Source organism: Patagioenas fasciata, chromosome 6 (genome assembly GCF_037038585.1).
Source record: "Patagioenas fasciata isolate bPatFas1 chromosome 6, bPatFas1.hap1, whole genome shotgun sequence".
Lineage (NCBI taxonomy): Eukaryota > Metazoa > Chordata > Aves > Columbiformes > Columbidae > Patagioenas > Patagioenas fasciata.
This window is the reverse complement of record NC_092525.1, coordinates 27,164,176-27,186,617: the sequence shown is the minus strand read 5'-3', so window position 1 is coordinate 27,186,617 and position 22,442 is coordinate 27,164,176. Positions and strand designations below refer to the sequence as shown.

The window sequence follows — 22,442 nt, the reverse complement described above, 5'->3', positions numbered from 1 at the left end:
CTCTTTCCTCAGGGGACAAGCCCTAGTCACCGGGCGCTTCCCCTACGCGAACATCGGACCTCATCATGGCAGAGAAAGGGGGCACGGCTGAGGGGCCGGCACGGCTGGCGGGATACCGCCCAACCTCCGGGGCTGGCAGCGCCCTCCGCCGCCTGTGAAGAGGGCGCGGCGGGCGGGGAAGCGGAAGGGTGCGGCGCGGTGAAGGTGCGAGGCGGGGTTTGCAATCAAGATGGCGCCGGCCGCGCAGGGGCTGAAGGGCTTGGTGTGGCAGAGTGAGTGCGGGGTTGTGCTCCGCGTCTCCTTCCCGCCGGGGCTGGGAGCGGCCTGAAGCAGCTCGAAAGGCGGCGGCGCGGGCCGGCTGGGAGCACTCGCCGCCGCCGTTGCTGAAGTGCCACCTCATCGTTGTCCGACGCTTTGGGGTTGGGGGTCCCTTGGCTCCCGGAACGGGGCCGCGATCCCTCCTGGCGCGGCTGGAGGCGCGTTAGAAGCCACGCTGCCTGTCGGAGCTGAGGCGGCCAGGTCTGCCGCGGGCGGGAGGCGGCGGAAGGGCTCGGCCGGGCTCAGGGGCTCTGCGGAAGCCCCAGGTGCGGCAGGGGCTGCTCTGCCCCGGCTGGTTCGGCTGCCGGCTTGGCGGGAGGCGGCCCTGCCGCGGGCGCCTGCGGTGCTAGCACCTGGATAGAAACGATTTTGCCTTATTCCGAGACGAGGGTGGACTGTAGTCAGGTGTGCCTGCTCTTTAAGAGGTTAAACTGAAGTCAGCTTTTCTGGGATTTCCCTGTTGCTTGTGAAACAGTAGTTTTGGAGAGTGCTCCAGGCTCTCTGGTTGTCTCTCTTGGTTTTCGAAAGGAAAAAATGAAGGTGTCTCTGGTAGTTTCATAAATGAACAGTGGGTTTTTATTGCCGTGTTTCAGAACAGGTTCTGCTGGTGTTTGGTACAGAAAACAAAATTGTAACAGCTCTGTGCTTTGGTGGAGTAGAAGAGCTAATAGTATTTCAGGTATTGTAGACCTTTGGGAAGGGCACTGTAGCCACCTCACACCAGACTTAATTGTTCTGAAGTTGTGACTCCCTGAGCCGCCCGGCCAGGTGAGTGACTCAGTCACTGAAATCAGAAGGTGCTGCTGCCTTCTCGTCTGCCGCCTCTGCTCCCACTTGCAAGCTCTGGTCTGCGTGCCTGTGTCACTGGGAATCAGAAACGGGAGAAAGAGGAGAGCAGGCTGTTCTGTGGTGTTCAGTCCTCGATCGCTGACATCTGTACCCTGCTCACGAGTTAAGATACCTTTGTTTAAAACTTTGCCTTTAGAGATCCCTGGTTTTGCTGCTTTGTTTGTCCTATCTTACTCTGTTGTGATTTGTGCCTTTGACTGCAAAGCAATCAATTTGTCCTGAAGTGTTTTATAGAAGAGTTGGACCTTAAAAGCACCAGTGCGTTATCAGGGCTTCTACAAATGATGTTGCTGGTGTGGACAAGACTGTGAGAAAGAAAGATTAGAGTGATAGTGAAGCAAGTGTGAATAATAAAATATTGATATTGAAAACTTTTTTAAAAAGGATTCTTCTTTTTCTGAAAAGAGTGCTGCGTTAGATGATGAGTTACTTTGGGCTTTCCAAGACTACAATTTTCTAATGTTTCAGCAAGCATGTTTGTTTTGTTTTTACGGCTGATTTGTCTGAAAATAATGTGTCTGTCATACTGGTGCTTCATGTAGCTGGTTGTTGTCAGTGTGTATCTTATTCCTGCTCTGTGGATAGACAAAGTTTTACCTGTGTTTTGTGTACAGAGTGTTGTACCTGTGCTCTGGTATGGTGCTGTTAAAGCCCCTTCTTCCCATGGCGATAGCCCTTTCTAGAAGGTGCAATTTTAGACTGAATCTAGGCAGAAGTGTGTGAAAAGGTTCCTTCGTGAAAGTTTATCCATAAAGTTCACAGTCATGGGGGTGGGAGAAACTACCTGTATTTAGGAGGCAGTAGCTTCTGTGGATAAAATGATAACATTAACGATACCGTACTGCGTCTGTGTGTGTATGTCTAGATAAGTTTATTTTCACAAGGAATTCTTTTTTTTTTTTTTTTTACAACTTCAAAATGTATTCTAGACTTGCTTAATAAGATTCTGGCCTCACCACGAATATTTATTTTTTAAAAATGGTTCAGCATTTCTGCAACTTTATTTTCCGGAACAGTTGCTTATGGTGAAAGTTGGTTTTGTCCTTTCTTCAGGAAGTGTGTTATAAATGGCTCATTAACTTTGTCAAGGTGTGGTGCGGGGGTGTGGTGTTTTTTCTTTTTTTCCTCTCTCCACACAGGGGTTTATCAGTCTTCAGTCCCATTGGGGTTGTGTGTAGTTCTTATCTGGTTTGGGAAGTAGAAGAAAAATGCCTTAAACTGATTAAATGTATTAAGACAAAATTAGAGAAGGTAGTTAAGAAGCATGGTTGGTATGAAATTTGCGAGAAGGAAATGAATGCTTAGGTAAAAATGGAGTGCTATTCATACCTGGGTTTCTCACTGTTTTTGAAGCATTCAGAATGCTTACTGGAAACAAAGGAGATGATTTTGAGAGCCTGTAAACCAGGACGAGTCAGTTATTTGGTGAAAGCAGCTGTAGGCTGAGGACAAAACAAAGAGTGGTTGGAATGTTGCGGGGGTGAATACACTGTATCTGCTGTTAGCTTGGAATAAAATTTCTTTTAATGATGGGAGAAAGCTGACTTTTATTTTTAATTACAGAAATGAAGCTGAAGACACAACTTGATTATGCATTTTTATGTTCTGGTTTATTTTATAGGCAAGTAACTTAGAAGTATTATAGAGAAAATATATTTGAGATTTTTGGACAAGGCTCTCAGACATTCAGTTTATTAAAAAGACCTCTGTAATGCTAAGGACTAATTCCTTGCTAAGAGTATTATCAGAAAATATGAAGGTTAATGAAATTGTCTTGAGGCTGAAGATTTGTTCTTACACTTTGTATGCAGACCTAGAAAAATGTACATAACAAATACACAGTATAAAAGCGTCAGGAAAAACGTGCTTGCGTTACATCCTGGATTCGAGTATTATGAACAAATACATCTTGGTATCAGCTGTGGAGTGAGAAACGTTCTGCGATTTTATAGAGCATATAGACAGAAATCATAGGAGTCTCTACCCAGGCTAAGCAGACCTAGAATTTGTTGAAAACTGTGGATTGTGTGTAACAGGAGAGATGTTGAATTGAAGGCAAGTCTGAGGAATGACAATGGATTTGAGGAGTTGTGTGAGCAGAGAAAGGCTCAGGAGAACTGAATTTGAGTTCTGTTTGGTGACATGAACAAAATATACCCATTGCATCCCTCTTGAAACATGTGCTTTTTGCTTAAGTAACATCAGACCAATGGTTTTGCCAGTTTATTAGATGGAGTGTAAGATTTTTAAATTGCTATGAAGAATGTCACTGCTGCAAAAAGTAACTTTGAGGGTATTGGAAAGCTCAAGCATAAAGTACTCATATTTCAAAATATACTGTGTCATTGTGAAAGAGTCTGTGGAGGATGTCTTTGTAAAATGCAACTATGAGAATTGGTGAAACTGAACCGACTTGAAGGCTGGATGAGCAGGTAGGCTGCTCAGCTGGAAAAACTGAATTCTGAGGCATGGGAAACTGGGGGTAGAGATGGGGTATCTTGTGACAGTGTTATGCCAAAAGGACTTGGACACAAGTGAATATGTTCATATTTGTAAACACTGAAGAAACAGGTGTACTTTCTGATGTATGTATGCCTACTATTCTGAAACATCTTATGGTTCTTTCACTTAGCAGTTATCACAAAATGCATGCTGAATTCACACATTTGTATTTTAGGCTTCTGTTGCTGTTGTTTTCCTTTTTTTCATTTGGGAAAAAGGTCCAGTTATTTTAATAGATGGCAGCAGTCATTAGCTTAATCTAAAATTATTTTCTCTGGCAAAAGGGAACAGAATAATCAGACCTCTTTATTCCCGTGCTTATAAACACCAGGTTTTAAACAGACTTCTAATTAATACATACCACTGCTGTGAGATCAAACCTGCATTAGTCTGGTGACACCACTGCTGAAAGTTCCAGCTCAGTTCTGATGGTCTTGAAAAGCTGTGGGTCATAACCAGAGGCTGACTTCTATTGCTGAATCCTGTACAAGCTTTTTAATTGATGTTTCTTCCAGAGTTGCTATAGCAGGACAAGATAATGTGTACCTTAAGATAACTCTCAGTTTTTGAAAGAATTGGTATTTTCTTAGCCTTATGCTGGAATTCTACAGGAAGAACAAGGATATCTGAAGTTAGCATATATTTTAAAATACGTCTGTTTGTGAATGTGTTGGTCCAGCTGCCTTATCTTAGAGTAGCTTAATTCTTTTTGCATGTGCACAATCCATTTAGTGAAGGAGTTGACAACAAAAACGGAAACAAAGTGAAACTTTTACAGGCTTGTGGTCATTCAGACTGATCTTTATGAAGTTGTTTATTATTAGCAAAATGAAAACCTTAGCTACATCTTTCTGAAACAGGCAGGTACAGTGTTTGGTCCAGAATTCTCCAGAGGTGGATTGTTTGTTTGTGGTTTTTTTAGGTCTCTAAACATATGAGACTAAATAGGTGACTTATGTTTTTGTAACAGCTTGGTTCCTGTAACTGGTAAACTGTGTTTCTTCTTACAGAGCTAAAATCACTAGTATTTGATGACTGCAGGGAAGAAGAAGAATGGAAGGTATGTAGTTTTTAAGTAATTTTTGTAAGAATGATAGAATCACTTGAACGAGTAGTCGGTATTGCTGAGTATACAACAAATAAGTATCATATAATGGATTGCACTTTCATTTAAAGTTGTTTTCTATTCAAGTAATGCTTTTTAGTTCTGCTAACTCAGATCTCTGTATAATACATAATGAAAAATCTAAGGGCTTGCCTAGGAAGGACAAATGGTTAGTTGTCTCAATTATTCTCTAAGTTTTGAAAAAAAAAAATCTGTTTTCCTCACTTTACTTTCAAAAGACTTATATTTGATTAATTTAAAAAATTATACTGCTGTTTAATACGTGTGGGGCAGGATTTAGCAGTATGATACCTGTTGGAGCCACTTAAGCTGTGAAACAGTTTTAGAATAAGTACAGTTATACTTAAACAAGCAATGGGGTAAATTAGCAGAAATTCAAAAAGCTTGTGTGAAAGTTTTCAAATACTTTCTAGTAGTAGTAGTGGGGACAAGCTACTTATTTAAGATGGAGCTCATCTTTTTGAAATCCTGAATGTAGGAAGCAGCCTTCTGGTGCTGTTTGAGATTAATTTCCCACTGCAAAGTTGCTATATGTGGGTGATGAAAAGAAATGGATTTCAGCTTCAAATTTCCATGATGGGTTGTTAACGAAATAACATGGGTTTACTGTAGCCAATTAACTTATCTGAAAACTTTTTTTTTTATATATATTTAGGTAATTCTTTTAGATGATTACACTACTAAACTACTGTCAATGTGCTGCAGAATGACCGATCTACTGGCAGAGGGTATCACAGGTAAGCATAGTTCTTTTAATATATAGATGGCAATATCTTTATGAGAAAAAGAGAATAAAATTGATGGTACCCTTGCAACAAATTCTTAGTTTGGTTGGTGAACATGAGTAGCTGTGGGATATTAGACTAGCAGCATTTCTTGCTGGTACAGTAATTATCCAACTGTGGTGTTTATGTGGGTGGTTTCTTTTTTATTTAATGAAAAATCCAACGTTTCTCTGACTAGAAGCTAAAACTCTTTTAAAAGTCTTTTTAGTAAAGATCACTGCAACTTGGTTTTGGTGTGTTTCTGTTGGTTTTGTGCTTGTATTTTTTGTTTTTGTTTGTTTGGTTTGTATTTTTTTTGTTTTGTGGGGTATTTTTGGGGGATGGGTGTGTGTTTGCTAATGTGCAGGATGGGGGTTAGTGAGAAAGTTATCTGTCACAGTTGTGGGTTTTTTTTTTCATTAAGGGTATTATCTGTCAGTTGAAGAGGATGTTAAACAGGAGCTCAGTCAAGAATTAAGCAAATATTAGTAAAACATACGAGAACAGGCAAATTCCTGTCTGCATTTTTTCCAAATATTCTGTAAATAGGTGATATCTGCTGCTTTGAATTCATTTAGGCTCCTGAACAGTAGAGTTAGGATACAAGGGCAGAGAAACTTTGTACTGAAGACAAAATGAGGAGACAATAATTGACAAACTCATGAGAGATGTTTGCAAGCAAGTGGATGTGATAGAGGCAAGAATTTAAATTTGAGTTTTGTGTTGTGCAGGTGTAGTTCAGCCTCTTCTCAAGATGAGAGCTTTCTGTAATAAAAAAAAAAAAAAAAAACAACACCAAAACAAAATCTAAAACAAAGCCACAAAACCACCACTAACAACAAAACCCCCACACAACCTTGAAACTAAATTATGTCAGTGATTACTTTCACTAGAATAAACCCATAAGCAACCTTAACAGTAATTAGAATGTCACTTTCCCAAACAGTTTGGGAGTAGTTTCTATTGGAGCGGAGTTTATCATCTGTTGTATTTTCTCTCATGTACCTTGATGTTGGCCACTGTCGAAAGTGAATAATAGATGGATTGTGAGAGATCTCAGTTATGCAGTGCACCTGTTTAGATAAGACCTTGCTTTTCTGAATGTATTTTTTTTTTAAGTATTTTTTTTCTAGTAAGTTTTATGACCTTTTCTTCCCTACAACTTAAAAAAGGATGTTTTTCCTATTATAAAACACTTTTCAAAGTTGCTTTTTATGATTGACCTTTCTGTAATGTTTATTAGTGTATCATCCTGCTGAACTTTTTCCTGCCTGTTTTTGAAATGGAAGTGAACACACGAAATACAAATTATCTGGTTTTTACTTAGTTTTAGGTTTAGTTTGTTAGAAACAATTTTGTAAGAGAGCATTACTTAGACTTATTTTTCCACAAGTAGAAAGATCTTATTCCAGCTACTCAGTGTAACGTGGTCTTTCTGGGAGTCTAATAGCAAAGCTGTATACATTTCATTTTTTGCAGTATATTTTTAATTATAAGAAGTACTACTTATCCTTTGTGAGATACTTCCAGTGAGCAGGTATCCTGTTCATCAATAAGAAATCTTTTATTTTCAGTGAATTCACTACTGAAAATAACGTGTCTTTCCACATTCAGATGTCTGATGTTACTTACTTCCCTTGTTCCTCTCCCTTAAAATTACTGAGCAACACTAATCTCTCTGCATTCTCGAGTGAGTATGCTGCAACACTATATAGTAATGACTTGATTAAACAAAGAAAACCAAGAATTGAGCGAAGCTGATTTGCTGAAAACACCTAATTTATGCCTGCAATTATACTGAAACAGAGTAAGTGAACAGGAAATAGGCAAACAAAGAACAGAAGAGGCTCTAGTCCAAACTGATACTCTGCATAGTTTTATTCTCCCTCTCCTTCAATGTGCTGAAGAAAAAACAATCTTGCTGAGGCAGTTCTTTTGCGTGGTAGTTTGTACTGGGCCCTGCGGTTTGAACGTGTTTATATTGCCAGCCCTTTCTGGGTGAGGGTAAACTCTGCTTGTGTAGAGTAGCCAGGAAAAAATGAGTCCTACAAATTGAGTTCATGTTATACTGAGGGTTGAAGAAGTCTTGTGATAACTTGCTGTATTTAAAATAATAAACAAAAAATCAAAGCTCTCTTGGCAGAAGGTATTTCCTTGTAACTAATTTTGTGGACAACTTGATTGGTATTGTTTTATTTTTATCACCTCTACTAAAATAAGTGTGGTGCTTTCCTTACGCATGCACAAAGCTCTTAATTATAATTATGTAATATTTCTTACTTTATAGTGGTGGAGAACGTGTATAAAACTCGTGAGCCTGTCCCACACATGAAAGCAATATATTTCATAACTCCCACTAAAAAGGTTAGTATTTTAAAGGAAGTGTAGCAAGATCATTTAGGCTGAAAAAGCATTCTTATTTTAAAATAATATTTATTTACTTTGTACAACTATGTGGTACTTAACTTTGCATTTTCTGTGATAATCCTTCGTGTGATGCTTAATTTTCTGTAATGAAAAGACAATTCAATGTCACCACAGAGTATGTTGCAAATGTTTACCTTTTGATTAATGGAGGCACTGTTTCGTTGCTTAGGTATTAGTAACCTCACTGAAAAAGTTGTATCGAATAATGATGATACCTTGAACAATAGAATTCAAAGTATTTGTTCTAATAAGAGATTACTGTTATTTCCTAAAAATTCTTGAGCTAATAAATCTCAGCGGTGTTGTAGGTGGAAAGTGATGCAAATGTCTTGCTTTGTGTGCTTCCTAAAGTGGTCTTGGTGCATGGGTGCCCTTCTGTAATTGTTTGAAGTCGCTTGGTGTGTTCAGCCTGGGGAAGAGGAGACTGAGGGGAGACCTCATGGTGGCTACAGCTTCCTCACAAGGGGTGGAGAAGGGGCAGATGCTGATCTCTTCTCTGGTGATCAGTTATAGAGACCAAGGGAATGGCAGGAAGATGTGCCAGGGGAGGTTCAGGTTGGACATTAGGAAAAGGTTCTTCACCCAGAGGGTGCTGGAGCACTGGAACAGGCTCCCCAGGGAGGTGTCACGGCCCCAAGCCTGACAGTGTTCAAGAAACTATTGGACAACGCCCTCAGACACATGGTGTGAATCTTGGGGTTGTCTTATGCAGGGACAGGAATTGGACTCAATGGTCCTTGTGGGTACCTTCCAACTTGGAACATTTTGTGGTTCTGTTATTCTTGGTCTGGAATTAAGAGTCTTCTACTTAAGTGTTTTCTTATATGTTGATTTGCAGTATTCCTAAGTGGAACTGGGTAGTTAACAAGGCAGGAGGAGAGGAGGGAGAAGTTTTGTCTGGTATGTGAGGAAAGGCAAAACACTGTAATAATTTTTTTCCTCCTGTTTTTCCTATCCCCATAAGTCTGTAGATGGACTTATTGATGACTTCATCACCAAATCATCCAGCAGATACAAAGCAGCATATGTGTATTTCACTGACTGTGAGTAACCTTTTGCGTTGTAGTTTGATAACTTCATATATGTAAATGAGTAAGCTTTTCTACTTTCCTGTAATTTAGTATGTGAAAATTTTGGGGTCCTGTTTCTTCAGATAAGATTTGAGACTCAAGTAGTTAACCATATTTGGGTTGTTAGGACGTGGTCACTGTGCTGTGTGGCTCACAATTCACAATTACAATTACCAATGTTAATTCTTCCCCACCTCAGCTTTTAATTGAGGTAATCTAGTTTTATTTTAAAGTATTCTAGTCTATGTTGGAGAATGTGGAGGAAGACAATTCACTTAAAACTATATATCTTCTATAAACAAAATTGTACTAAAAGTATAAATACATGAGAATTTGCTGCAAGAACAATGTTTTGTTATTTTAAGTAGTTTCTTCAGACTTGTGAGCCAGCTTTTTCTCATGACCCCAAAGAAGGTGCCTACTTAACCCTTGCATGCACCATTTAAATTGCAAAGCAGAGACAATTAATGCAATTGGGGTCGATGTGACTGCATGTTCCTCTGCAGTCTCACTCAGTGTGACTAAAATGGTGTGTAAAGAAGGGAAAACAAAAAACCTCAGACATGTTGCTGAAGGCAGAGATGGAGTTGTGGCTGTCTCTGCTTGTCTGAGGATGGTGTGTATCTGCTACTCTGTTCTCAAAGCAGTTATCAAATTACTACCAAAACCTCTTGGTTTCTTGTTTCATTTTATGCTTATGCAGCAATTCCTGTTCTGGAAAAATACTGCTATCTCGCTGTTTGTTCCTTTATTGCAAGTGTGTGAGCTTTCAGGTTGAGTAATTGCCAAAACTTTTCACGCTGAGAGGAGTTAGAGAAATAGCTCTGTCACTTCCAAGTCTGTGTAGTATTAATGTAATACAAATATTCCTCTAATTCAGTTTCTAGACTAGGATCCATAGTAGCCTGTAAGTGTAATGGAACATATTTGAGATCTGTAATTATAAATTCCATAGTTCTGTGTTTTACTGTTTGATATGTACACATTGTTTCTGCTCTTAACCTTTTTGTAGCTTGGGAAATGTTTTCTGTCTCCTATAAGAAAAGAAGTAGTAGAAACTTTTTCTTTGATAAAATCAATAGTCTTTACTCCTGCAGACTGCTAATCAGTGTTCTACAGCTTTGCTTGCCAAAAGCTAGTAAAAAATGACCAGTGTTGTTTCTTGAAAGAGAGCTCAAACACAAAATATTGATTACACCTTCTTTTTCACTTTAGGAATATTTGGCAACTTTTTTGTTACTGTTAATTGGTTCTTAATTTAGAATTGTCTCTCTGTAATACTGTAAGCTTGTTAAGTGAGTTAACAGCTGGAATACACACAAATGGTTTATGCTTAGAATCTTTTTTTGTTCCTAGTTTGTCCTGACAACCTCTTTAATAAAATTAAGTCATCTTGTGCAAAATCAATAAGGAGATGTAAGGAGATCAACATTTCCTTCTTCCCATATGAGTCTCAGGTAAGTTTCATTCTTTCTTTCAACAGCAGAAAAGTAGTCTGGAGGATTATTTTCAAGTGTTGTTGACCTGCTAGAAATCAGTTAATTGGAATGTAGGTGTGTGGGGGTTGTGTGGGTTTTTTATTTTATTTTTTTTTAACGGCAAACTGTATGTGACACCTATTGCTGTTTTAGCATATTTCTGGTACTTGCTTATGTTTTTTCAAATGAAAACACATGCAGTTGTACTCAAATGTTTACTGTTTGCATTTGACCTCTTTGTAAGACTTGGAGTCTGTTGCAGTAGAGAGGTTACAGAAGGACTCTGTTTCTGAGAGGAGGATAGTATTCTGGTTTGTCTTTAGTAAGCAGTAATGTTTGTTATTGCTTATACTGAGGTGTTATTTTGACTGACTAGGTAGGGTGGTACATAGAATAGGAACAAGTAGAACTAACTACTTGGTGAAAATCAGAAGAGGAGAGGCAATGGATGAAGAGAACTGCAGGAAAGGGGAACCAAAACCTCACAAAATAAAAAGGAAAACCTAACTTGGCAAACTTTCCTTTGTTGAGAAGAAAACATGGAAATCCATGTTTTTTTTCTCAATTAAAAATTTGAGACCTCCAGTGGAAACCAATGAGTGGTTTCCATGTGAAACCACACAGTGTGTGTTGTCTTGCCAAATAATTTGTCACTCATGCACTTCATCAGACAGAGAAGGCTGAAATGTACTCTCATACTCACTAATACAGTGAAGTTGCCAAACCCTGTCAACTGCTGGGAGTTGTAGAACTAACCATGAATGTTTCCCATGGATCTTTCCTGTATTCTTCAAACCTTATAAACATATCAAAGGTCAGAACTCTTATGTATACCAAGTGGCAGGTGACTATAGTAGAGGTTGCTGCTATCCATGTCTTACTGTGATGCAGTTTCCTGGTTTGAAGACCCCTATAAAGGGGTTTTATTATTTAGATCAAGCAGCCATCAGAGAATAATCAGTGTGCTGTTTTGTATGTTTTCCAATGGTGTTGATGTTCCCAAGCTTTGTTTCAAACTGTTTTTGGGTATCCTGCTAAAGCTGATCTTAAGAAAAAGTTTTGTAACTTCCTCTACCAAATAAGGCATAAAAAAATTTAGCTGTCCTGGTTCTCTGGAGGACTTACCATGAAAGCAGAAACTGGAACTCCTTTTCTGTAGTTGGAAAAGAAGCAGCATTTTGTCTCTTGTTTTTTATTTAGTTTTGTGTTCTCGGTATTTTGGGTTGTGAGAACGTTTTGAATCCTCAGCAAAGGAACAGAGAATGTTAACTGGATTTTCTTACTTTAAAATCCCTGGGCCTGCTTCCTGAACGATAAGAGCAAATAATCAGACTGAGCTCTGGGCAAAGTCTAAGTGATTATCTACTCGAATGAAACAAACATCTTTATCTGGATGGATGTTCTTTGGCTGTGTAGTTAGAGTCCATCTGAAGCTGGAGAAAATCCATTTACTGACAATTGGATTGTTTCCATGTTTGCATTCCATTTACTAAACTGTTGAAAAAGATTTTCCTTCTATGTAGTACTAAACATTTTTTAATCAAGGTTTAATGCATTTAAAGAATTAAAATTCTTGGATGGAAAAGTTTCATATAATAAATAACTATGATATGTAAAACTCTGTTCTAAACTTGACACCTTCAGTGATCATTCTGATATTGCATTGTATGGCTCTGTATGAGACACTGGATGGTATTTAGTGCTGCATATCTCGGGGCCATCCATCTGTATGGACAGGAAGCAACTTGAAAAATGGTAATTTTCATGGGGCAGAGAGGAAGAGAGTAGGAGAACAAGAAGCAGATGCGTCCAACAAGACAGAGTACTGAAGTATGGTTTAGGTTTTTTGGTAAAGTATATTGTCTGTGACTTTATTACAGCATTTAGTTTAACATACTAGCAATTGTTTTACCAGATATTTAAAAAATATACAATTTAAGCCACGTTTGTTTTTTTTTTTTCTTGGTTGTATTTTGCATAGGTATTTACTCTCAATGTCCCAGATGCATTCTACCGCTGCTATAGTCCAACTCAGGAAAAGTCAAAGGATAAGGATGCTGTAATGCAAGTAATGGCTGAACAGATTGTTACCTTATGTGCTACACTAGATGAGAATCCAGGAGTACGATATAAAAGGTGGGGCAAAATCGTGTTATATAGTGTAGTTGTTCTTGCTTCTGGGACTTCCTATATTGTTTGGTAATAGCTTGAGGCTGCAGCATAGTTTATTGTGGAGTAATTGTTTTTAATCCACAACTCTGAAATTTGGAATGATAGTAATTTGTGATGTGTAGACAGAGCAGTGAATTATTTCTGTGTATTTGTGTAACAGTACTTTTTATACCCAGTTTTATTATGAACTGCTTGTTTCATATTTGGTTGGTAAGATGCTGCTCTAACATGCTACATTCTAATACACTGCATGTGCATAATCCTGTGGCAGAACTGCTCCTGGTGGTAGGTTTGTAGCTCCACTTGGCATCAAGGAATTAATAAATTGCTGAGGCAGGTGGGATCAGGATTTCTTTGTAGTAGAGATATTGAGGGGAATACTTAGCTTGGATTGAGAGGACAGAGTAGCATCTTTGAAGTCGAAGTAGGCATCTAAAATTATGCTCAAGAATGCCGTTCTGTGGTGTAACATGAAACGGTGCCTTAGGCTTTGCAAAGGTAACAAAATAATTGCTTGACTGTTTCTTCTCTTTCTCTTTCTTTTTTCTTTCTTGTTTTCCACCTCTAAGTGAGAATTTTAGGTGCTGGGCCATATGCCAGCTATTGTCAGTCTTTTGGCTGAAGCTGTTTCAACTGTGTGACATACCTGAAGCATTCAAAGAGTGGAATCATAATGTAAGAGTGAAAATATATTCGAAATACTTAGAACGGAGTTCAAAAACTGCTTGTGAAACCAGAGGATCAATCTAGGGAGTTCTTTCTATTTTAAAGGTAGCATTTTAGTGTTAAGATGAAGAATTATATGTTATTTTTGCATGTTTCTTTTTTTCCCAGTGGACCATCTGATAGAGCCAGCAAACTTGCACAGCTTGTTGAAAAACATCTTGAAAACTACTACAAAACTGATGAGAGAAGCCAAATAAAGGTAGAAAGCGAACTAAAAATATGGGGTGTTGGTTGGTTGTTTTTGTTTGTTTTTTTTGTAGGTCTGAGAAAAGATCTTTGGAACACGTTTTGACAATATGTTCTACAAAACCAGATTTTATTTATTAATAAAGGCAAGGAGTTGCCATTTAGTTGTTTTTGTGTATGAAAGCAACATAGAGGTAGTAACTGATACAGTAAGTCTGTACGTAAACAAATGTAATTTGTATGTTCAAATTAGTTGTACTTGAAAAATTTGCCCTATGATAATGTAGGGAATGATACAAACCTGAAGAAAAGTGGATAACTTTTGTTTGAACGTCACTTTCCATAGGGCTGTTTGTAGAAGGGACTTCACTACAGAATTGAACTCCTGTTAAGGGATTTATTGTCCACAAAGATACAGCTTTTCACATAAATAATGTTTCTGATCTGTCACTACAGATTAGGGCTGGTGCCTAAACACCAAAGTATGGGGTAAACCCTCTGACTTGGTGACATTCCATTCTGCTAGAGAAATAAATGTACCTGATGCTGCTGCTATTCTGCTAAACCTCAAAGCGAAACTTTCAGTTGAGTGTTGAGAGATTATTTTTTTTTTCTGTATTGCAGCACAGTCTAGATAATCTGCTCTGAATGCAAACAATACACTTATTTGTGGAAAGACAGCAGGAGGCCTTTTTTTATGGTTTGTTATTGTGTGAGTGGTTTTTTGTTGTGTGTTGTTGTTTTCCCTCATTAGGTGAGGTTACTGAATGCATTGCAATGGGCTAAGAGCATTACCTTAAAATTAGTAGTTAAACCCACTTTGTTCTGATTATCATTTAAACGTTTATTTCTATTTATGTTGATAAGCACTTGGACCACACTTCAAAGTTTTTCAGTTTCTAAAAATGTCTGCAGTGCTGTAACTTACTATAAATTTAACATGCTAACTTTGTACTGAATATCTTTACATTTATTTTATGGTTTTCTAGGCTAAAACCCACTCCCAACTAATAATAATTGATCGTGGATTTGACCCGGTATCAACTGTACTTCATGAACTCACCTTCCAGGCAATGGCATATGATCTGTTACCAATTGAAAATGATACTTACAAGCAAGTATTTCTTCAAAAAAATCTAAACTCTGTATTCTTGATTATAAAAATCTATGGAATTGTTTAGTTGAATTGCACCATAGCAATACTAGCTGCTTGTATTACATAAGAGTTCCTTCACATATTAGTCTTTCCTCTTGGATTTATAACTTCATCTTTTTGTTAACTTCCTCATTTAGCTGAGGTTAGGTGGGATCTAATTAGCATTTTTTTGAAGGTTTGAGTAACAAATTGCATTTTTTTTTAAAAAAAACAAAGGACTTTGTACTAGACTTGAAGCAAAACCTTGGTAGTATGTGTTCAGATTCTTTACCTTTTCTTTCATAGTCTCAGCCTTTTTGGCCTAAAAAGGCAAACAAGACCAGTAATCAAATACTGAGAAGAAGCTTAGTTGCTTTTTTTGAGGAATGCTCACTTTTAGACCTCCAGTCATGTAATTTGTGTAGATGCTAAAATTTACATGTTTCCATCTGAAATGCACACTTAGGTAAGCCGTATTCAGTTTATAAGCATTATAGTATTGCTATTTGGGACAGTGATATGTTGTTTTGCGTAAGGTACATATTTTGCTGTTGGATTGTTCTGACACCAATGATTGTGGGAAGATTTTGCTTTCTGATGACACACAACAGCAAGTGAGACCTGATTGCCTCCTTGTTTAGTTATGCAAACAGGAATGCATATCTTCTCTGCCAGAAACACTGAGCGAATATTTTCATAGAAGATGTAGAATTCTGTGAATCTGAAGTTTGCTGGGATGAAAATGTAGCAGAGTATGTTTTCTAGGTGGTCGTGATCTGACTGTCACAATTAATCCTGTAATTTTTTATTTTTCTGCTTTCTGGGCATATATACTGTGTGAGTTTCTGTAAATGTGTGATTGTTATCTTGCTTTATAAGTTTATTTCTGTTTGTAGAAAAGTAATAGCTTGTCTGTAGTACTGTGAAGCGTGTTTCTTGTATATGTGAAGTAGTTTGTCATAATTAGTCTATTTTGTGGGTGAATGGGACTTCATTTTCCCTCAGAGTAGCAAAATGTCGTATAGCAGATACAAAAAGCTGCACTTTGCAAACTCAAGGTGTATTACTCTGTGCAGAGCTTGGATTTGAAGTTACAGGGATGTTGACATGGGAAGCTGAAGAGTGAAGTGCATGTAATATATGATTGAAATTCTGGTTACTGTTGATTTAGGAGAGTGTCCAGAAGCTACTGCCCAAAGAGTCATTCTAAAATTAATCTGCTTCTTTTGTGTTCAAAGATATAATTTAAGGATTTTACCGATCACGTTGTACTGGGCAATAGCTTGGCTTATAAAGGAAAACCTGTTTGTTACTGCAGTTACCATATATGTTGATGAAACCACAACAATTAATACTTTAACGAGTTATGAGAATGAGGGGGGTAAAAACAAATCACAAACAAAACAGCTGTCTGAATTTTCTCTTGGAAGATACAAATCAGAAGGACCTGCTGGGAAGGAACAGGAGGCAATTCTGGAGGAAGACGAGGAGCTCTGGGCGAAGATTCGGCACAAGCATATTGCAGATGTGATAGAGTATGTGAATAAATAAGAAATTAGTCACAAATGCAAATTATAAAAGTTTATTTGAGAGAGAGTGCATTTGAACTGTTAAGGAAGTAGGAATACAGGCAGGAATTAAGCTTGCTTGCAGTCTAGACTGCGTCTTGTTAAATAGTTGATGCTGGGAAGAAAACATACAAAAACCATTTCAAAAATACAGGGTTTACAGAGGCATGCAGTTTACTTAGATTAATTGCAGTTCTTGAGGAAAATGGAAATAAAAGGATTTCCTGGGAAATATCTTCAATCTTTTAAATCTGAGGGATTATTTTGCATGCAGTACTAGCAAGTTATTGCCTCAAAGGACATTATGCAGATATCATAAGCAGAATGTTTAATTTTGGTTTTCTGTGTCAAAAAGCTATCTTCTGTGAAGGAGACGTGTATTTGAAGGTTTTACTTTCATTCAGAAGTTCTTGTTGCACAGTTCTTTTAAGACTTTTTTAGGTAAAGATCTTAAAAAAAAGGCTGTAAGAACCATGGTACTGTTGCATTTGATGACTTTCCTTTGCTTTTTTCAGGGAAATACCGAAACTTTTGAAAGAAGTTGCATCAAAAAAAAAGGCAACAGAAGGAAAAGTAAGTTGTTTAATATATTGTTGTTTTTCCTGGTAATTTAATTATTTTCAGCTGGTCATAGCTATGTAATTTATGGACCTATTACAGAAATTGAGGCTTATCTCAATGGCATTTTTTGGGGGGGGAAAAAGGCAAGGCTGCAATAGGAAAGAAAATTAGTATGTCAGATATTGAGGGTGGAAAAATGTTCAACTTGTATCATTTCTTTACAGTTGTCGATATCTGCTCTGTCCCAGTTAATGAAAAAGATGCCACACTATCGTAAAGAGATTAATAGGGTAAGGGGTCTTCTGTATCTACAACTTCACAATAAATAATTTTCTACATCATAATTTTCTGCGTTATTTAAGTCTGGTTTTACTCTGTAATTTTTACTCTGTAATTTTTCTTTCAAGAGTGCTGTAACTTTTCTCCAAATTAATCAGCTACTGTAAAAATTTGAGGAGAAAACTTTTTTTTCTAGGTGATTCATTTTGGTATGGGGAAAAAAAACACTAAGGTGTTTTGTGTGCTTTGAGGGTTGAAGATAGCACAGCAGTTTCATGTTTTTAAAGGTATTGTGGGGGTCAACCTTGAAGTGAACGGTAAAACACAGAAAATGCATGATTGGACTGAAGGGTAGTTGAAGGATTGACTCTTGTAACCAGTGAAAATGTTTGCTTGATGTATTAAAAAAAAAAAGGCAAGTTATGTGTGTGGTTTTTTTTTTTTTTGTCTTCTAGCAAGTTGTCTATCTTAACTTAGCAGAAGATTGCATGAGCAAGTTCAAATCTAACATAGAAAGGCTCTGTAAAACCGAACAGGTATGCTTTAAAAAAAACCACAAACTAAACAACAACTTAGTGCAAATGTGACTTTCTTGTTTGCAGGAGTAGATGTTTATTTTTAACTGACAAAAGTGCTGTGTCTCTTGACTTTTTTTGTGATCACTTGACACAGTAGTATTAAAGCTAAGTGAGAGACACAAGACTTATGCTTTGCCAATCAAGGGAGGTGCTTGTAGAATGTTGGGGTTTTTTTGTCATGGAATCTGGCTGATTTGTATAAGGAATGTATTTGTTTTCTTTGTTCAGAACTCCTAGGAAGTTGCCTTACTATGTTCTGCAGAAGGAAGCCCTCCTGAAATGTCTGGGAAAAGCACCTGTTAGGATGAGGCATTACATTATACTACTAATCTCAAGATGAAAATTATCAATTTGTATTTATAGGGATTCTAGATATCAAACAGTTTTAAATGTTTGCGTTGTTACATAGTGTTGTTATAATGCAGTAACTATTTAAATAATTATATCAAAGTCTTTTCATTTTGAGTTTAAATTGGTGCAGCTTGATTGTTTCCTGAAACCTACAGTTTCATAAAACTGTATTTCAGAACACACAACACAATGCTTTTGTTAATGGTTACTCACTAAACCTGCCTTTTTTTTTTTTTCCTTTAATTTAGGACTTGGCTCTTGGAACTGATGCAGAAGGTCAAAAAGTGAAAGACTTGATGAGAGTACTTCTTCCAGTTCTGCTCAACAAAAGTCATGAGAGCTATGACAAAATTAGAGCTATTCTCTTATACATCTTTAGTACAAATGGTATAATAACCTGCCTTTTTTCTTAGTGCTATAGACTTCAACTCAAGTTTTTGGATAGTCCAGTATTTTTAGTTAACTTAAGCATGTGTATTGGAGTTGATGGCCAAGTTTGAATGAAATACTGTCTGTTCTCTGTAGCTTCTCTCAAATAGAAGCAAAGGTGCTATTGATAAGGAGCTAAGAGATCCAGTACAAGTGCAGATCCATGCAGTGTTTGAGCATCATTCCTGTCCTTTTCACATAGTATTTAAGCTGTTAAAGGGGGAGCTCCATGTCCATTGCAACCTGAAAATGAAAATAATGGGGAAGGATTTCTAGTAGAGGAGGAAGAAATTGATAGAATGTGGGTCTGAAGAATCTATTAACAATATTGACTTTTGGTCTCAAAAATGGACCATTAAACAAAATGTTATCTAAAATATAGTGTTATGTTAAACTTAGAGTAGGCTGGCCAAACAAACAAACAAACAAACAAAAGAAATCCTGGACTAAATAACAACCCAGAATGTGAGAGACAAAATTGGTCTGACTCAAAGTCACATGGTAATAAAGTTGTGTGTTTTCCTTATATCAAAGGAACTACCCAGGAGAACTTGGACAAGCTGATCCAGAATGTGCAAATAGAAAGTGATAGTGATATGATAAGAAATTGGAAGTACCTTGATGTTCCTGTTATCTCTTCAGTAAGAATGTATTTATTTATTTTGTAATTTCCTGCCACCCAAGCACTTGTCTACAACTCTTTTAGCAACTCTTAGCAGTATTATCTAGGTCTTTTTTGGAAGCAGGCAATTGCTATGAATTCTTGTTTTTGTGAGGTGTCTAAGTGGTAAATCCCTTAAACAATTAACAAATATTTTTCAAATTAAGATACCTATAATATAATGTTCCCTCTAAAATCATCAGATGGTGACTTGAGCTAGTTGGTTTTGGAAAGTGCCAACTTACTCAGTTCCTTGTCTCTGAAATCAGTGTTTTCCAGTGTATCTGGAATTCTACAGGTCTTAATTGTTGTTGTTTGTGGTTATTATTATTTCTTTACAATTTTCTACTGATCCCTCCCACCTGCTTAAACTGGATGTATGTTTCAATAATCCAAATACACTGTATAATAAAACTGTCTTTTGCAAATCTTTTCAGTTTGCTGTTCAGCAGAATAAACACCCAAGAAGGGACCGTTCTTCAGAAGAAACTTTTCAACTTTCTAGGTGGACACCTGTTATCAAAGATGTTATGGAGGTAAATTTGAACAGCTAGTTAATTCATGAGTGCGGTGCAGAAATTTACTCTAGTGAGCAGTTGTATGTATTGAAATTCCACAGTATCTTGAGTTACCATTGTTAAATGCATCTGCTGAGCAAAGCAATCACTTTTACCTTGTCTGTAATATAGAACATTAGACTGCTGTGTGTTAGTGAACCTCCTTATCAGAGGTTATTTTGAAGGTGAAGCAAGTGAAGCAAAAAGTCTTTCTAAACAGCTTGTCCTGTGATTGGCAGTGTTCAGTGTAATTTAATGATCTGCCTTTATGTTTTTTTTTCTCTAGTGGGTCTTTAAACTGTAGTTCACATCTGAACTGTAGATTAGTGGAGGCTGTAAAAATGTTCCTTGCCAGAAGTGTAGTTGCTTTGGTATTACACCTCATCCTAAGCATCAGTTAGTGACTGTCAGATGGAACAGTGAGTTTACTGGACCTTTAGTCTTAGCTGGTGCTGTCGTTCATAGATTGTTGGCGACTTTAACACACTCATTTGTGCTTCAGGGAACCCTAACTCTTCTCATATACTGCTATAGAGGAATGAAATATGTTAGGGTAGTTAGAGATGATAAGCTACTAGTGAAATCTGAACATTTAAATCCATACTATCTTTATAAAGAAAGCATATGTATTCCCAATTCCTTGTGATATACAAAAGCCTTGTAATAACTTCTAGTGTTATGTTGCTTAGCATTTTGTTACATAGGGGTGTTGTTCATGAGGCGCTCTTTATGGTGATCTAAGAAATTGTATGTGCTGCCATTAAATTCCAGTTTGATTTCCTTACTGGAAGTCAAAACTTGACGGGTTTTAGGTCTACATGGATGTTTAAAGTGGGTCTTTGCTCTGCCCTTCAGGATGCTATAGAAAACAAACTAGATTCAAAAGACTGGCCTTATAGCTCCCAGTGTCCTCCTACCTGGAATGGATCAGGAGCAGTAAGGTAAATGGTTAAGTTTCTTGAAATGTAATTATCCCTTGTGTGTGAGCTGTGTGCGCAACAAGGTTTTTGCTTTGTATTTATTTTCCCCCATGTGATAACTGAATAGTTTGAGTAGTGTGCTAACTTGTTTTTGTTAAAATTCTTTTAATGATTAATTTGTCTAATTTTTTTTACTGAAATCATAATCAAGCCATGAACTGCGTGACAGAAATTGTCACTGCTTAAGTGTATAGTTTTTACCAAAATTAATCAGTAAAGGTGTGTAAATGTCATCTTCTGAAATCTTTCACAGTGCCCGCCAGAAGCCCAGAGCTAGTTATAAAGAGGTGCGGAAGAGTAGTGCAAGACTGATTATATTTGTGATTGGAGGAATTACATATTCTGAGATGCGCAGTGCTTATGAAGTCTCTGAAGCCTACAAGTCCTGTGAGGTTGTTATTGGTAAGCTTTTGGGAAAAGGTTTTACTACATGTGTTTCTGGAAAATGTAAGGATCTTTTGTCTTACATTCCCTAAGTTGGTTCAGTAAACTAGTGCTATAGCCAATATATATTTTTTTTTTTTAGACTGTGCACTTAAAAGTATCTTTTCAGTTTATGCTTGATGTTTGGAATTTTTTTCAACAAGATATTAAGGTCAATAAATACAGTTATGCTCTACAAAAGAATCATCATGAATTACATCAGAGAAATATATTTATTCAAGTAGCCTGATGTAGAACAAAAAGGATTTAAACAGACCTGGAATTTCCTTGCTTACAATTTTGTCACAAACTTCTCTATCTGCCAGTGCTTTACCTTCAGTTATGCTTATTACTCTCATTGCTTCTGGAAGTAGTAGGAAAGCTGGCAGACTAATGTGAAATTCTGTGCTTTGGGAGGAAGAGAAGTATTTTCTTAAAAAACAAAATCGAAACCCAAACAAAACTCAAACAAAAACAACTGAACAAAACCCCAAACAAAACAACCCCAAAAGACTTTCAGTGTAGCTCAGTTGACTCTGCAACATCATTTTATTGTGATTTCTTTAGACTTTACACAAACCACACCATGATTTACAGCTTTTGTCCTGGAAACTGGAATAATCTTCCTAATCTCTTTAAGATGTAGTAGTACATGCATAAATTACCAGCTGGGTCAGTAATTCTCTCATTTAGTACTTCAGAGGCAGCAAATGTTTGTTCTATCAGCTGCTGTGCTTCAAAAAGTCATTTTCTGTCATGCTGTTTAAACTTAGGTGCTAAAACATTTGCATATATGATATCTCAAAACATACCTTCTGGATGTAGAACTTTACCAGAGACTTGTATCCATCTGCAGTGGCAGCTGGTGTCTGGGTGCCAGTTCATCTGAAGCATCCTAAATTGCTTTTGATGTGTATGTCTGGTGATTATATTTAGTCGTGAGTTTCAAAAAGGATTAAATTTATCTACCATGATTTTAAATAAATAAATACTATTCCTTAAAGCAATTACAACCTTGATGCTGAAGTCTAGAGTCTGTTACCTCCAAAACAGTGGGTCATGTTGTAGGTGTGTTTGTGTGTGGTGGTGGTTTTTTTTTTGCTTTATTTTTTGTTTGCTGGGTTAGTTAGTGGTGGTTGAGGTTTGAAACCGGGCAGAGCAGGGACTTGGAACTTGTATCCAAAGTAAGGGTCATAATCTGGATGGCTCAGCAGGTGGAAGAGGGACACTGCCTACCTAATGGTGACACTTACATGATGACACTTTTCATGATAAAATGTGAAAACAACTTGGAACTGTTGT

The 22,442-nt window shown here is 37.3% G+C and overlaps 1 protein-coding gene across 3 annotated transcripts in view; it reads left to right on the top strand.

Annotated features, from left to right (window-relative positions):
- Positions 1–137: 137 nt before the first annotated feature.
- The window catches only part of STXBP3 (syntaxin binding protein 3), a 23,141-nt gene continuing 836 nt past the window's right edge, over positions 138–22,442 (top strand). Inside the window, exons 1-18 of one of the 3 annotated variants that reach the window (XM_071810343.1) lie at positions 138–204; positions 4,680–4,729; positions 5,451–5,532; positions 7,847–7,923; positions 8,951–9,029; positions 10,413–10,513; positions 12,516–12,670; positions 13,541–13,631; positions 14,608–14,732; positions 16,184–16,288; positions 16,837–16,894; positions 17,107–17,172; positions 17,617–17,697; positions 18,339–18,477; positions 19,054–19,160; positions 19,618–19,716; positions 20,593–20,678; positions 20,971–21,119. In XM_071810343.1, coding sequence (XP_071666444.1) covers positions 5,490–5,532; positions 7,847–7,923; positions 8,951–9,029; positions 10,413–10,513; positions 12,516–12,670; positions 13,541–13,631; positions 14,608–14,732; positions 16,184–16,288; positions 16,837–16,894; positions 17,107–17,172; positions 17,617–17,697; positions 18,339–18,477; positions 19,054–19,160; positions 19,618–19,716; positions 20,593–20,678; positions 20,971–21,119 — 1,561 coding nt within the window. In that variant the 5' untranslated portion in view covers positions 138–204; positions 4,680–4,729; positions 5,451–5,489. Of the gene's footprint in view, positions 273–305; positions 520–4,679; positions 4,730–5,450; positions 5,533–7,846; positions 7,924–8,950; positions 9,030–10,412; positions 10,514–12,515; positions 12,671–13,540; positions 13,632–14,607; positions 14,733–16,183; positions 16,289–16,836; positions 16,895–17,106; positions 17,173–17,616; positions 17,698–18,338; positions 18,478–19,053; positions 19,161–19,617; positions 19,717–20,592; positions 20,679–20,970; positions 21,120–22,442 lie in introns of those variants that run through there. The other 2 variants (XM_065842171.2, XM_071810342.1) reach the window with 2 other exon arrangements.